General features: G+C 47.2%; 1 protein-coding gene across 1 annotated transcript in view; it reads right to left on the bottom strand.

Annotated features, from left to right (window-relative positions):
• FAM20C (FAM20C golgi associated secretory pathway kinase) overlaps nt 1-15,500 on the bottom strand; it is a 60,774-nt gene extending 45,274 nt beyond the window's left edge. Inside the window, exons 1-3 of the mRNA XM_055805386.1 lie at nt 13,663-15,500; nt 11,768-11,940; nt 2,296-2,374 (exon numbers count right to left, since the gene is read on the bottom strand). Coding sequence (XP_055661361.1) covers nt 2,296-2,374; nt 11,768-11,940; nt 13,663-14,168 — 758 coding nt within the window. The 5' untranslated portion in view covers nt 14,169-15,500. The remainder of the gene's footprint in view (nt 1-2,295; nt 2,375-11,767; nt 11,941-13,662) is intronic.
• Nucleotides 15,501-16,604: the final 1,104 nt, after the last annotated feature.

The following is a 16,604-nucleotide window of genomic DNA, read 5'->3' as shown; positions in this document are numbered from 1 at the left end:
GATGTCTGGCCCTGATCTATAGCCCTCTGTCCTGGGAAGGCAAAGCCAGCTTTGTGAAGCCTGGATCAGAAGGGCACCCTGCAGAAAAGAAAGAGCACCAGAAACAGCCTGGAAAGCATCTAGGGCCTGAAGAGAGTCCTACAAGAAGGAGTCTCATAGCTTCAAAGCCTGATTTTCATTTTTATTTTTTGTTGTTCTAGGCTGCTTATTTCTGGATAAAAAATGATGCTGCAAACCTCTCCAAGAACTTCATCAACAACAGTCCATAAGCTGGTGAAAGAGGCCAATGGGACCAGATGCCAAAGGAGCTAGCAAGATTTACGCTAGCTGAGCATCTAGCTCCCTGTTCACTGTTATCAGAATGAAGACAAATGCTTGCAAACAACCTTATTCAAAATCACTAACGCGTTCAGTGATGCTCAGCACAAACACAGCAGCATTGCTGCTGTAAGGTGTGGTGCCTGGGAACACAGCTGCTGAATGCTCTAATGCTGCTTTTTCCAGTGGTGTATGTAATGCAAAGAGCAGTGAGAAAACAGGGTGTTGCTGCCCTTCAAATCAAGCAAACTGAATGATTAAGATATAATTTTCTGTTATTGTTCTAGTGTATGGTAGTAATTGCTTCTACACAGGAACGTGGCTGTACCTCTATTGTCATCCATCATCTTGCTGAGGCTGCATACAGTACAGTAGAAACTGTAAACTTTCAATTTGATCTCATTAGCATTCCCAGAATTACAATGTCATACAATGATAAAGACTGAGATTATCTACATCTGAGCAAATGGAGAAGAAACAGATCACACACTACATAAAAAGCCAACAGCACAACCACAGTTCCGCCAAATACTTACAGGCTGCTCAAAGCTTGATTTGGACAAGACACAATTAAGAATTGTGCCTATATGCATCAAACTTGCACATATAGGGGACAGACCCATGCATTGCTGATCTGATGATCCCAGCATTCAGGGAGAGGAAGGGAAGATGTTGCAGTAGATGCTCTCTGACACTCTGCCTTTCCTCTAACTTGGCAGTATTACCTGTGCTTCCTCTGACCTCTCCCAGGCAACCACTGATCCACCAGAAACATGGAGAAATTTGTGTGCAATTTGGGTAGTGACACAGAGGCATTTGGCCTTCTCAAATGCCTTGTGCTGCCTGGAAGTTCACAGGATTTCCTTGTAATTCCCAGGATGAACGCACATAAGGAGGGTTCCTATTCAAACTTGGGTTGAAGGAAAGTGGGGCCAATTATTTGGCCCTTCTGGCAGACAAATAAGATCAAGCCAAATCTGTACCTGTCTGAGGTCAATCTACAGCAAAATCTATACCAAAACAGGGAATTTGTCAGTCTCCAGCTCAGTCTTTGTGCCCTGAGCTGTGCTCCCCGCTACAGCTGTAACACAACGCCAACACACACTCCAAGACACTCGTTCTTGGTACTTTAGTCTTTTATGGACCGTCTTAGAGGAAATTAACTGAACTTCCCTACAGTGGGAACAAAAGAAGAAAATGGATTTATTATTGCAGTGGTACCTTTGACACAGATACTGAGTGGCTTCATTACACATGTTGCAGCACCAAGTGTCTTGGCTAAACCCTCTACAATAAGCCCAGAGTCATTTTCCTTATTACAATACAAACACACAGGTCAGGATTCAGAACTCATCTACATCTGCTTTGCATCTGAACAACTTCCCTCATCTCAATGGGATCTGGGCAGGCACAAATCAAGGCTGCATCATCCTACTCCTTCCTTTTCTGTCTAGATTCATTACCTTGCAGCACCACTCTCAAATTTTCACAGAGTCAGCATAGCCATAGCTAAATGACTAATAGAACTCTTTAATACAAACAACAGTAAATCAGTGGATTAAATTATAATCTATCAGACAAACACTATTTAGCTCTTCCCAAAGCTGTTCTGAACCAGCTCCCTTGTCTGGCCATATTCCAGAGGAGCACTGACACTAGATAGAGCTCAGACCTATGGAGTAAGTTTACACAGGAAGGAGATGCTGCAAACATGCTGTATTTATGATGGGATATTTCACAGAGATCAGAGTGAATAGCATTCCCAAGAAGACTGTAATGTATCTGAAGCCTCCTCACTATCTCTTCCAAAGACCAGTATAGCAGGGCAAGGTTTCAACAGACCTGAAGCTCTACAGTCAGCAGCAAGCTTAGGAAACCAGACACATTAACCTCGAGAGACACTACAGCAAATTTTTAAAGGCTTAGAAAATAGCAACGGGCTATTCAACCACAATTTCACAGACTTTTTTTACTTACTTCATTGGTTTGAACAATGCTTGTCCATAGTTCTGGAACGTCATGATAAGCTTCAGCTGGGTGCCTCCTGATTTCATCGCTGCGGGGAAAAAACCAAAACCACTTTAAAACACTACATATGGATCTACTTACATTCAGCTTCCTTGAAACAAAATCATATCTCTTTTGCTCTGTACTAGGTTCAGCACTGCAGTATCTGAGCACCAAGCAGGGTAATCCTAACTGGACAACAGATTATTCAGCAGTTGCAGAGTACAGGGAAGGGCTTTGAGCTGCTGACTGGGACTAAAAATGGGTTGTACTCCCTGACACGCCTTTGTCTTCTCCAAATGGTCAATATGGGCTCCATAAGCACCCTAACTGAATGGCATGTATAGGAACAGACCATTGGAGTCTTGTTTTCTCCATCTTCAATTGCTTTTGGAGCTCCTTTTAGCAAGGAACACACTCTGGGAAAGGAGATGGGGTGCTTTCAAAGACAGCTGCCACTAGGATGTACAGTCCAATGCACAGCAGACATCTCCTTAATTAAAAGTATGAGCAGATATTATAGCAATCTCTGATCTCTGCTGCGATTTTAATAATTGTTGCTGAGCAGTACAGATATGCAAATTAATCTTCTCTATGCACAATGGATATGTATCCAAGCCCATCCATTAACTTCAAGGGATCCCAAGACAGCTCATACACGAGAGCAAAGCTGCACAGAGCGGGTCGCTGGCTCTGCGGGGAGGGTAGGAGAGGGCACACAGAGCAGCCAAGGCTGCGGTCCACACTGCACACCGAGGGCCATCTTTGCTCAAACATGAAATGGACTCGCTTTCCAACTGAGAGCTAATGGGAATTGAAGATTGACATTTAGTCACACCAGTCTGAACAATTTGGACGATATCACATTAACAGCCAGATTATAGTGTTTCTAGAGTCAGAACAGTATTTTTTTAATTTATGAATTCATAAAAATGCATTTTACTTGATGATAATGCTACTTAAAAAAGATAAATACATACTTTGGCAAACCAGCTGTTTTTTCACCATCTCAATCAAAACTGCTCTGAATAAATGAAATGACCTATACTCTGATTCTTTAATTCACTCCTCTGTTTGGAGAGGCAGGCCATGGCAGTCCTATTTGTGTGGATGAGTCAGTTATTTAAAAATGATTGCTACGAATGATCAGATAATCAATCCCTTTCTTTACAGTTTTGACAAAACCCATGTCAACTGTAGAACTACATAAATGTCAAGTTACCTTGCTCTGTAAATTTTGGCTTAGAGCTGCCCTTGTTCCACCTGTACAGCTTGTACATTTCTTTTTTTCTCTAATCAATGCCATTAGCTACACATCTTTTTAATTACTCATCTGTGCCTTATTACCGATAGGTCATCGGCTCTCTTTCAGCACTTGTAATCTGTATTTTTGCAACAAAATGCTATGCAAACCTGGTCAGTGTAATTATACTTCTCCTCAAATAAAATCCCTCCTGCCTTGCTGTTTTGCTGATCCCAGCCTTCTCTCACATTTCCAGTTTATCCCAAAGGAATAAATAAATAATTAGAAATTAAAGGGCATTAAAGAATTTGCACTGAACAAGGAAAGCAGCAGGTCAGTTGAGCCACACCTGAGGGGAGAAGGAGCAGCAGGCCTTTTCATACCCAGCCTGGAGCCTGAAGGCAGTGAGAAGGCAGCAGCCCTCCAGCCAAACACCTACATGTGCTGCCCTAGGACCACCACAGCCCAGCCATACACTCTGGAAACACTCCCAGTTAGTCTGGACAGCTAGAGCTGCCCTTGGCTCCTGCCACAGGGACACCCCGGATCAGCCCCCACCACCATCCCTGCCCAGCTGTTGCTGAGAGCATGGGGGTTGCCCCACTTTTTAAGGGGCAACCTGTACTTGCACCCCTCTGTGTGGGCTGTCTTCATACCGGTCAGCACCAAAGGGCAGAAGCACATCCTGCCTGCCCAACAACTCTCCCCAGCCCGTCTCAACACGGCTGCCTGCAGACTGCTCCCACCAACCTAAAACCAGGTGGTTTTTTCTCTGAAATTGATGTAATTTATGCTTTTTCATTCAGTTCTGAGGAGCTCTGGGCTTACAGATTGGCTCCCTCTCCTCTGTGAGACAGGTATGTCCAAAACATACCAGAGATCCTGTAAGCCCATCACAGCAAAGGGAAGGGTAGAGCCTGTTCTGGGGTACCGCTGGGAAGCCAAGTGTTTGGGAGATCACAGCAACGCCAAGAAGAAATAAAAAGGATGCTCCAGCATGCCCTCTTGTAAGCACAAAGTCTCAGATGCACCAAGATGACTGGTTTCTCAGCAAATTGAAGCCACTTGACAGATAATGATTTTGTTAGCAGCCGAGCTCAACAACAGGCGTGTCATCACCAAGCAAGGAAACGCATGAAGAAGATTAACAATTCAGAATAATTCTTCCACGAGACACAGAGGCCTGGTTTCCTGTCAGAAAGAATTGAGCTGAAGTAAGACAAAAGAACCTCCCTGGTCTTTTTAGATCCATCTCACTGTATAGCCTTAATCGGCTGCCACAGTAGCCTAGAGTGAACACAAGTTTTTCAGGCATGTGCTGCTCAGAGGAAAATTTGGACCTCCCCAAAACAGAGGGTGACACTGGTGGGAACAGTGTCCTATCATGCCTTGTGGCAGGGCATGTGGACAATCACCCACACCGAGCTCCGTGTTGGCTTCTCCCCACATCACCCTGACTTGCACGCAGATGCTTAAACTTCTGCCGCTCATTCAGGCTGGAGGTGATCCAAAGCCAGCTTCCAAGTCCAGACTAGTTATAGTCTAACATTGTAAACCCTGCAGAAAGGGAAACATCTGAGCTTAGACTGTCCTTTTGACCTCAAAAAGACTCTTCATGCACTCTAAGCAGACTTGGAGGCATTCCAGGGTGCCCAAATCCTGGGGGTGGCAATGCCAGAAAAGAGCAGATCTCATTGGAAATGATTCAGTCAGATCTCTAGGTAAGATTACTGTCGCAGCACTATCTAAACTAGGCTGCTGCAACAAGGCTTTTACAATCACACACCAAGTTAACTTCAAGAAGTAGCTCCTGCACCTTGCGTCAGCATAGCCACCAATCCCCCATGAGGTTTCAAAAGTTCATCTATTGTCTGGGCTGTTTCTTCATCCTCTTCAGGACAGTCCACCCTGCTTCTTGCCTCTGCTGCACCCAGAGTCTTCCTTCTTCAGGCTCCTCTTCCAGCCAGCCTCTCCTCAGCCAGGCCCCTGCTTCTTCCTGGGCCTCTCCTTATCTCCTCTACATCTGGGGTACTTTCTCTCCTCCCCCTACTTCTTCCAGGTCTCTCTTCATCCAGGATTCCTCTTCATATCGTCCTTAAAGCTATTTAACTACTTAGCAGGACCCAGCCACAGCTGTGCATTATCCACATCAACCAATCCACCTCCCCTGAAGACAGCCCACAGCTGTATATTATCAATGTTAATTAACCTGCCTTCATTCCTCTACAATTCCTCTACAGATTACTTTCCTTGTCCTAACCTAGCATTACATCTGCGTACTGGCTTTCCCCTCATTTTCTGAGCAGTATTCCTGCAGGAAGCCCCCCTCCTGCTCATCCCTCCATTAAACGTGTCCCTCTGGCCATTATGGCCCAACAGCGGGAGCCCTGTCACCTTCCAGGAGCTTACCCCAAACAAACACCCCTTGCTTATCTGGAGATGCCCTTGTGCCTTCTCCTACTGCCCACGGGAACGTTTGCAAAGAATTTACAATACCCAGAAGCAGCACATACAATTTTCCAAGAAACCGGAGGATGCAATACCATTGCAAGCTGTCATGTCTACGATCAGCAGGCCTAGTATTGTTAGGGCGGCCTAGCGACATCAGGCTGTACTGACTGCGAGGGAAACACTAGCCACACTCTTGAATTCACCTTTTCTTTTTTAAGGTTTCTGAACATACCCTAACATCACAGGTCATGAACAGCTCTGTAAGACTTTATAAACCTGCTAGCTCCCAGCAGCTACCTTCAATCAAGTCTCATACAGCTCCTGGACGTATTGGCACAGTGTTAAAAACAAATCCCAATACCATCATTACTTTTTGTCTTCAGGCGACTCCAAGCCTCTCTTTTTCCCCCAAAGTAGCAGGAAATGGAAAGCAGCATTAACCTCTCCTGTTAACCCAGTGCAAGGGCTTCAGGTGTGATCAGAAATCTTCCCAACTTTAGAGGGCTTTGCTTGAGTGCCTGTAGGACTAGAGTCTTGTCCAAAAACTAGTGAAACTGGTGGGATTCCTTCTGTTTTCTCTGATAGAACTTGAATCAAGCCTCCAAAAGTCCTCACCCCATTTACATCTATGAGCCTGTTGTCACAGCCACATGCCACGTCTGCTACTTCCCCATCTTGTCCCCTCACCAACACAAAACCTGAATTCCCTTTCTGCTCCACAGACACCATCCAACACAAAAGATGCACTATCTATCATCTCTCAATCATCTTTTTGTAGCCGCACGCTACAGGGTTTCTGGCTAGCATCTGGTACTAACTCTTAGTAGAGGCACAATGCCACCCAAAAGGATCTGACCCAAAAGGATTTGGAATTGGAACTGGTCTGACTTTCCAAATCCTCTGTTTTGCTGCATGTCAGCCCTCATCCTACTGGCCTGTCTAGACCATATGGTCATCCGACCGAAAGCGAGAGTCCCAACAGGACCTCTGAACCTGCCTTTTGGTCAGAATCCAACAAACATTTTAAAATGTATTCAATATGCAACGCTAATGTCTGAGAAGTGAGATCCAGTTAAAGCCTGGGAAGCAGTTAACATCTGAAACAGAGGACATTCAGATCCATTTTGGATTCCTATTAATAGATCAAGCTTAAATCTAACATAAACATGTTGATTGGTTTTAACAAGTAATACTCTGCCCCAGGCTAGAGACATGGCCCTGTAAAAGCTGTAAAGAACATATTTCAAAACAAATTCAAGCCCTCATCATCTCTTAATTTGTTCTTGTTCAGCCAATTCTGCTAACTTGTTTTTAAAGGCCTTTCTTGGTTTAATCAAGAGGGTAAAAGACTTCTGGAGGGGAAAAGATCTGTAAAATCATTCAGAGGCTTTGTTGTACATTTTAAGTCCCCTCCTTTCATCTGGAATTGTACATTAAATCAATCTGTTGACTCTTGGCAGATTCATTGTTTTCTTATACACTAAACCAATGGTGCTACATTTCATTATGTTTTTCACATATTCTCAACAGCATTTTTTCCCTTCCTTTGGATGAGAGTTTTATAATTTCCTTTAGCACCAGAATTTATATTCAATATTTAGCGTCTTGTCTTTTTCTTTTTTTTTTCCCCCTGACTTGAAGCAGAGTCCACCTTAGTTAATTGCAGCATCTATTCACTGCGTGAGTAATCTTGCATGCTTGCTTTCTAATTACTGCCTGTACAAACTGAAGGCATTGCACGTTCAGAAATGAACTCGATCAGGTAATGTTTCCAAACCTTTCCAACGAGAGAATTTAAAGAATCAAAAAATAAAACCCAAGTAAACACAGGAAATACAAAAAAGCCTGTTCTGCTCACAGGATCCCACAGCACGGCTCCTCCAGACAGCAGTACGAGCAAGATCAAGGCCACACTGCCTCTACAATGCACCAAGCCATATTTGTTGTTAAACTGCTGACAGTGCTGCCACAATTATGCACAGACATCTTGTAAATATGCAAGAAAATAGCTAACTATGGTTATTTATGCATGCAATAAACAGTTTTGAAAGGCAAAGGAAATGTGCAATTGCCTGTGCATGTGCTGCTTCTGAAAACTGGGTTTCAGTGCTCAGTGGAAAAACAATTCTCTCTAGGCTCCTATTTATGGCAAGAGGAAATTTTCAGTGAATTAAATCAAATTAAGAGCTATCCCTTCATGCTGAACAAAACGAATAGGAAAGAGATGTACTGATGCAGGGCACAGAATAGTTGCTCAGCTTGAAAGCTGCGGGTAACCCTGTCCTTTCCGAGGCCAGCTGTAGGTGTCACTGTGGGAGTGAATGTGCTGCTCCTTCCCATCCACGGATTTGTTCCATTTAAACTTTAACATCAAGAAAATGTCACCTTGGTGCTCCCTGCTCTTGGGAATTGCTTCTGTCACCGTTTTCATTTTAAAATAACACCGCACATTACAGAGTCGTGTGAGCGGTTCTGATAGATGGTGGGGGATCAATCTGGTCACCACTCGCCTCCATAAATAATGCAAGCTGAGCAGAGAAATTACAGTGTGGCTAAGAAAGCTGCAATTTGGATCTAATTACTGTAGGTATCAAGAACTCGCACAGCAAATCACCTAATTCTATTAGAGCCAAAGCAAATCTGAACACTGGGAAGAAACTGGATAAAGCAATATCCCATTTCATCTAATGCATGTAAGTCTGTATATTTAATTGTCCTGCTTGCAAAAAGAAGCCTGGAGATTGTGCATTATGAAGGTTTCCATTTATTTTATACTTCTAACCTGGCATCTTTGCAGCTTCCTTAAAAAAAAAAAAAAGAAAACAAAAAGCAAACCAACAAAAACTGACCATAAGGAAAAAAACCCAGGCAAATTAGAAGTTATGCTGGAATATGCAAAAGAATATAGCCGCCCTATAAATGTCCTTTGGTCAAATATATTACTCTTTATTAATCAGCTTACATGCTTCTGAATCCCTGCTGCTGCTCTGCAGTAAAGCACAAAGCTGGCAGGTATTATTTTAAAACATACATTTTAAAGCTCCCAAAGAATTTGCAACATAAAGTAAGAGATGCTGCACTGTGTAATAAGAAAAAAAAAGCAAGCATATTAACAATATGCTCTTTCTTTCTTTGCAACCTGACAAAGCTCCTGAATCCCCACAGAGGCAGGCAGTGGATGCTACCAGCAAAATTCAGATCCTGGCATCCCTACATTGGCAAAGGCCCCTTCCATTTCCATATGCTTGGTTTTAGACTGGGATTTATGCGTAGGACTCATTCCCTGTCAGTTCCCACAGCCGCCGATACAAATACCAAATGTAGTTCATGTTTTAGTTTACAGAAATGATACTGAATCATTGACAGAAACTATGGCTCTGTGTTTTCGTTAGGGGCATGAGGCCCTACCGTGCCCTCAAGAACCTTGTTCAAACATTAACAGAGAGACAATCCCATAGGAAATCGCTAATAACTACCATAAATCTTCCTCTGTGGTCCCGTGGCCCTTTCCCCCCCGCTGATCTGAAAGCTCTATCAAGAGCATAATTAATGGAAAACCTCACAACACATCTATATGACACATTAGGTGAAATCATGGCCCCAGGGAAGTAAATGGCAAAACTTCCACTTACGTCACCAAGATCAGGATTTCACTCCTATTTTTTACGATAACCATTTTGCTGCTAGGGTAACTGAAGCATAGAGAGGTTAAGCAACATGCCCAGAAGATCAAGTGAAGAGCGGGTACTAAACTATTACTTCTCCTTCCTACATTCCTTTTTCTCCCAGCAGGTTGTACATCCCTACATCAACCTTAACCACCCCACTGCTCTGCAGAAGTGACAGGCTCCAAGGCTTGAATGCTGCTGAGTTTGCTGCAGACACTGCTCTCCTCCTGCACAGGCAACACGGCTGAGCTCTGAAGTGTTGAAGAGGTAAATAGTGATTGATACACTCAGCAGCCATGCAGCACAAAACACTGCTACAGCCAATGCATTTTGTGTAAACCTCAAGAGACAAGCCAGGAGATGGTTTGGGCAGCTGGGCAGGATGGGGGGCACTGCTGCTCTCGGTCGGGGACAGGGCAGAGCACAGCCTGTGCCTTGTCCTCCTTGGTGGATGTGCTCAAAGAACAACGTTAACACGTGTTATAAAGTAATGGCTCAACCCCCATTCGTACGTGCCACTAATATTCCAGAAATCAGTTGGTACGGAGGAGAGAGGTCAGGGAAGGCAACAGCTGTGTCAAGGAGAAAAAACACCCAGGCCATGTCCATGCCGTGCCCTTGCCCCCCTCCAGCACAGACCAGAGAGGCATGGGCAGGGTCGGCTGCTGCTGCCTGCAGGGTCACATCTGAGCTAGAGAAGGGAAAATACATGGCTTAATTGTCAAACCTGAGCTCCTTGATGAATCATGCCAAGCCAGAGTTTTGGGGACAGAAAATCCATCACAGGTTAATAAATGAGCCTGTGTTTGTCACCTTTCATGAGCTAGGTGTCCACTGGACCCCTGAATTCAACATGTGGGACGGCAGCTGGATACCCCAAACTGCTTTATTCAAAACCCTGCCCCAGCAGAGCTCAAAGCAGAGCTGGGTGCTGGGTACAGCCACCACACACCTCGACTCATGGGGGCGAAGCTCTCCTGTGGCTTCCTGCATTGTACACCTACTCCATCTGGATCAGCTAAATAAGCTCACTCTTGATGACCAAGGACCTCCCTTCTTGCTGCTCAGCAGCCACTGTGATTCACACAATGGAAAATGTAAACCCTAGGGCTGCTGTGCTGTGCTTGCCCCGGCCATTTCCTGCTGAAGCCAGGGGAATTTTTGCCTTGCAGAGTTAAGGACCTGCTGACCTCATCCCGGGTGCCAGCACACCATCAGCACTTTTACAGAGCTCCTGCTATTTCATCCCTCTGAAATGGACTTGGCAACTTTGTCGTCAGTGCAAGTAACTTCATTTTCTGCACGGCCGACGGAAACTGCGGGCTGTGCTGCACCTACCTCTGGAAACCAAGGGGTGTGCATTTGTTTAGTATCCCTGGGCTTTCATTTGGGGTTGTGGCTTTTTTCCCCTGTGCAGCTATGCAGCTAAATTCAAGGAAACACACGTTGTCATTAAACAGCCCTGGAGAAAAGCCCTGAACTGTGTCACCTTGTTTAACCAGAGCAAAAGGTTGACATAGGCACATCCCCATTGTAGATTTACAAGCCAAATAAAAAGAGCTGAACTCTGCTCAGTGTGAGGCTGGCTCGCCTGGAGCTCCCTGTGCAATGCCCAGGGAAGCTGCAGCTCTGCCGAGCCCCACGGCGCTGGATGCTCCCACAGCCGCGGCTGCAGGGAAGCAGGGCAGCCACCTCTCTCCTTCCTTGGGAAGATGCACTGCCAGACACAGCCTTTAAATAATAATCAGCTTATAATACAAATCTAGCTCATGCAAGATGCTATCTGCTTTTTGCCATCATATTTATTTTAAATAACCAAATAGGGCACTTTCAGCCTGATCACGACTAAAAGATCTCTGAAATGAATGAGGTTCGCCTTGCTGGCAGACTTTGCAATTATTTGGGTAATACAGAGCTGGCAATATCTCTTTACGTTTAACAGGGAAAATGAGCACAGAAGTCGGGAAGCAATGTTGTAGGCACACCAGAGGAAGCCATGCAAAATATTAATAGTCAAACAGCAATGAGATCCTGAACAATGAGCAATAATGATAAAAAAATTATATATATCCAAACATACCAACACTGGTTATCTTTTGGGAGACCAGGTCTTGTAGTAAAGCCTCAATTGCAGGATTATGTCTGGAATACAACTCGTACCGATTAATGCCAATGTGGAATTTTAACCAGTTTGGGTAGGAGTCTATGGAGGTTTCTCCAGTTGGCAAAAATTCTTCATTATCTTCATTTTGCCTACCACCAAAAAAAAGAACAACACAACAAAAACCCAAAAATGAGGAGAAAGAAATGTTACAGTTTGTAACAGGCATCAAGAAACAGGGCTTTCAAAATGTGACAACTCGGAAAGGCAAAGCACGACAGAGGTGGGAGAAGCCCCCAGCTCACCCCTGCGCCGGCTGCACGCCAGGAGCCTGCTCCCACCTGGGGCCGAGGAGGAGATGGATTTTCCCCTCCACTCACCATGCCTGATTTAAAGCCCATGAAAGTCAGGAGTGAAACTCAGGGTGACATCACTGAGCGTTAGCAGAGGCCCTTACATAGCAGGAACAGAGAGCTGCAGGTTGTACATTGCGTTCAGGTGGTATGATGCTGCACACATCTTTTCCAAGTTTGACCCCAAGGACAGCACCGTCCTGTACCTTTACATAGCAGGGACCTGGGTCTGGGAATGAGAGTGCAGCAGTGACCTGACCTGTCGTACCAAACGCTCCCAACTCACAATTCTTCTCTTTTTTAAAAAGAGAGAATAAGAAGAAACTGGATCACTCTGAACTGGTTGCTGAAGAATAACTGGAAGATTTTGCCCCTTCCCTAGCAGGAGGAGACTACTACAGAAAAGAATTGTTAAACTTACTTTTAACTCCCCAATTTCTTGTTAGTCCTGCAAACTTTGGCTGCAGCCACTAAGGAAAATATGTACAACAGGCAGTTGCATTGTGGATGTCAGTGGTAATTTCACTCTTCACCTACCGAACATGCTATCACATATCTTTGAACCTGAAGTCTTTTGTGGATTTAGTCAGGTCCAGACGTTCACACATTTGTGATCTTCCCCCCACCCCCACCCTTCACCCCCTCCCAGAGTAACCAGAACTTTTCCAGGTTATTTCACTTCACAGTCAGTTTTGATTATTAGATGGAAGGGGCCTGGACAATCCACATGCTTGTGGGGCGGAAATCAGAAATATTTATCCTCTCTTTCTAAAGGTTTAGATCATGCTGGCTGCTCTGAGGCTTGACAGAGCTTTTGCACGGTACAATGCAGCTGTTTAAACATGACAATGTCAGTGTGTTTGGAAGAGGGTGCTGTTGTATTAGACAAGCCTTTTGATTTTTCAGTCATTGAAATTTCTCAGCATTTCCTACTAGCCAACAGGGCATACGATGCACGGAGGCAATGAACTGCTTTGAAGGCTGGAGAGCAGCGGAGGTGCTAGGGCACAAAGAATTAATTGAGGATGAAAACTGTCGCACAGATCAGATCCCGAAGGCAGCAATACCTGCTAAGATGAATGCCTTTGTGACACTAGACCTCGCTTTCTGGGAAAAGTTAGTGCATCGCTGCCTGGCCTCACTGCTTGGCCACCACGCCTGGGGGTGGGAGGCCAGGACCGCGTGGAGAGGGAGGCTGGCGGGCGCTCGCCCTCTCGCACCCTTCTCCCGGCTGGCTGCAGCTGGGGTGGGGGTCGGGGTGCCCCCTCGGCCTCGGCACCCCGGCCTCCTCGCGCTCCTGGCTGCATCCCCTATTCCGCGGCTTTTTCGGGCTTTTTGGAGGGAGCGCGGCCGGTCTTGCCCGCGGACGCCCTCCCCTTCCCCCGGTGACACGGCGCTGCCCGCCGCCTGCCCCAGCCCCGCCGGCCCGGCTGCTCCCCCGCGCCGCCTCCGCTCCGCGCCGGCACCGCGCCCCGCTCCGCGCCGGCCGCCGGCCCCCCGCGCCCCCCCGCCGGTACTCACCACTCGGGCTGCTCGGCCGCCCGCGGGTTGAACCTGATGTCGCTGTTGACATTGAAGAGGAGGTCGCCGTCGGCGAGCGGGGGCAGGGCGGCGCGGTAGAGCGGGTGCTGGAAGAGGGCGGCCAGCGGGGCGGCGGCGGCGGCGGCGGGGGGCGGCGGGCGCGGAGCCCCGGGGGCGATCAGCCGCCGCGTCCGCGCCGCCGCCGCTCCCCCGCCTCCCGCGCCGCCGCCCGCCGCCCGCTCCGCCGCTTCCCGCGACTGCGAGGAGAGGTTGGAGCCGGGCTCGGCGCTGAAGTCCTGCAGGATCCGCAGCGTGTGCTTGCTGGGCCAGCGCGGCGCGGCGCGGGGCGGCGCGGCGGCGGGCGGCGGGCAGGAGCAGCCGGGGCGGCCCTCGGTCCCCCGCCGCTCCAGCCGCGGCAGCAGGTCGATCATGATGTGCATGGTGCAGGCGACGAGGAACACCATGAGGATCAGCACCCGGAACTTGCGGACCAGGAGCATTTTCATGGCCGGGGCGGCTAATAAATTACCGGGGGAGGGGGAGGGAGGGGAGGCGGCGGGGTCGGTCGGGAGCGCTTTCGCGGAAAGAGCCCGGGCGGGCGCGGGTCTTCCAGCCCCCCCCCGGGGCTTTGGCTTTCTCCTTTCGGATCGGGAAGCGAGCGATCAAGTCAATAAAGTTATCTCCATAGGCGCCGAGAAATAAACAGGCTAAAAACAATAGGTCCTCATTTCTCAGTATCATCAAGAACTTAGGAGGGGGAGGGAAAAAAAAAAAAGGAAAAAAAATATATCGAAAGAAAAAAGCACCAGACCGAGCCTTTAAAATCAATAGGAAAACAATGCCAGCGGCATCGCGATATATAAAGCCATCTGTTCACGATTTCTCTCTTTTTTTATTACAGGGATCACAACAAATAGAACTGGTTCTTGGAGAGAAACCAGCATCAGACACTAGCTTTGGTTAAATAAAATTTTAAAACAAAGCAAAACAAAAGGATGGGAAGGAGGAAGGGGGAAAAATAATATTAAGAAAACCTGTACGGAAAGGCGACAGAAGAAAAAAAATCATCCATAATATTTGGCTGTGCTGGAAACGCTGACTCCCTTCCTTTGAATTTGACCAGTGATGCAGCAGAAGCGCTCTCCCACTCGCTCTCGCTCCCTCTCTTCTCTGAGACTGTTTAAGAACATTGGCTGGAAAATAATTTTCTTAGAGTGGTTCCAGTTTCTTCATCCATCGCGTCCAGTGCTTGGGAGAGATTAATACGTTCAACTGAGATCGAGTCTGGGTGGCTGCTGTATCCGAGCTGGGCTTTTGCTTTGGCTTTGCTTGGTTTTTTTTGGCTGCAAAACTGTCTGATGGCACAACTGCAACATAAAGGTTAAATATGGCACAGAGAAAAAAAAAGGGGGGGGGGGAGTATTAGAGGAAAGAAACTAATATAAATCGGCAGAGGTTCTTTTCAGTAAAGAGGTCCTGTCTTTGATCTCTGCTGGGTCTTACAGATCTGCCTTTTAGAGAGAGAGAGAAAGGAAGAGAGAAAGGGGGAGAGAAGGGAAGAGGGGGGAGAGATCTTTGGCAGGTGCAGAGTGAAAACCTCTTTCAGCTACACTGAATTCTGGAGACTGGTTGGACTAGTAGCTCTGCAGCTCCAGCTTTCGGTGGGTGTGTTAAATATTATGAGTGAGCCATGATTCCTGCCTTCCTCACGTCATAGTTAGGAGATTGGCTAAATAAACGCTACAGTGATAGTAACAGGAAAACCTCAACCAAAAGCGGGGGGGGGGATTTTTCCCTTCCTCTCCTCCCTCCTTCCCACCCCCCTTTTCATTCTACTGCAGCTCCAACTGGGGCAAGGAGAGGGCGTCTGTTACACAAAGGTTTGCAAAAAAAAAAAAAAAAAAAAAAAGAAATACAAACCAAAGAAAAAAATAGTGCTAGCAGAGAGAGGAATCTGCACTAACAGCATTGCCAAGTATAAGCGCGGTCTGTGTGCCCAGGCTGGGAGCAGCGATTCTGCTCTGTCATTGCCTGGGCTGGAGAGCAGCGGCCGCTCGGTCCCCCTTGCCCCCAGCCCCTCGCCGGAGCAAGGTCAACTCGGAAAGCTGCGTGCTCTGCTTCCTCTGGAGGAGGAACAGCCTTTATTTTTAATCCCTGATCCTGTGGGCTGAGATAATCCGTGAGCATGCTGCGGGGTAATCTGCCCTCTCCCCTGCTGCCCTTGGCTGCGCAATCAGCTCTGTAGCTGGGTGGCCTCGTGGCTAATGGAGCTGGTGGTCACAGGGCCAGGGCAGCCACCGGTGCCCAGGGAGCGCTGTCGATGGTTGTCTGAGGTTGAGGGCAGTCTGGAGGAGGGGAAAGCCACTGTGATGGTCTTCAGGTGGTCAGGCAGGGACGCTCTGGGCTGCTGATAAAATCAGCTTTTAAGTGGGAGGGTCCCCTGTGTGTTACAGTCCTCAGCAGGGCTCAGTTATCGAGCAGGGCTGCAGCAGGACTGAGCAAGGTAATGTGCTTCTGCCTGCCCACCACCACCTTTCCACAAAATCATCTCAACACTGATCTTGATGGCCCGTTTTTCCCTGCATTAAGCGACACTGAAGGTTTTTTTTTTCCAAAAAAACCTATATACTCCCCCCACATACACCCACTCCCAGGCCCCATCCAGCACTGTTCCCTCACTGGGTTAAAGCCTTGTGCTCTGCACTCCCCTGAAGCACACCCGTGCACCGTTCCAGTGTCACCATGTTTTGCCCAAGGGGAGTCACTGCTTTTCTCCAATGGGAAAAGAAGATTGGGGTAAAAAAAGAGCTGACATGGCCATGATCCTGTGGACTGCTCTGTACCTTTATGGAGGAACAAGACTTGCTGTTCTAGGGGGACCTCTTAGTACCAGGGTTCAGACATACAGCTCACTGTCGACACAAGCGCTTCGATTCCCATGG

This window comes from Falco peregrinus, chromosome 5 (genome assembly GCF_023634155.1).
Source record: "Falco peregrinus isolate bFalPer1 chromosome 5, bFalPer1.pri, whole genome shotgun sequence".
In the NCBI taxonomy this organism is placed as follows: domain Eukaryota; kingdom Metazoa; phylum Chordata; class Aves; order Falconiformes; family Falconidae; genus Falco; species Falco peregrinus.
Note: the sequence above shows the minus strand (reverse complement) of the source record. Positions and strands in the feature narration are given on the sequence as shown.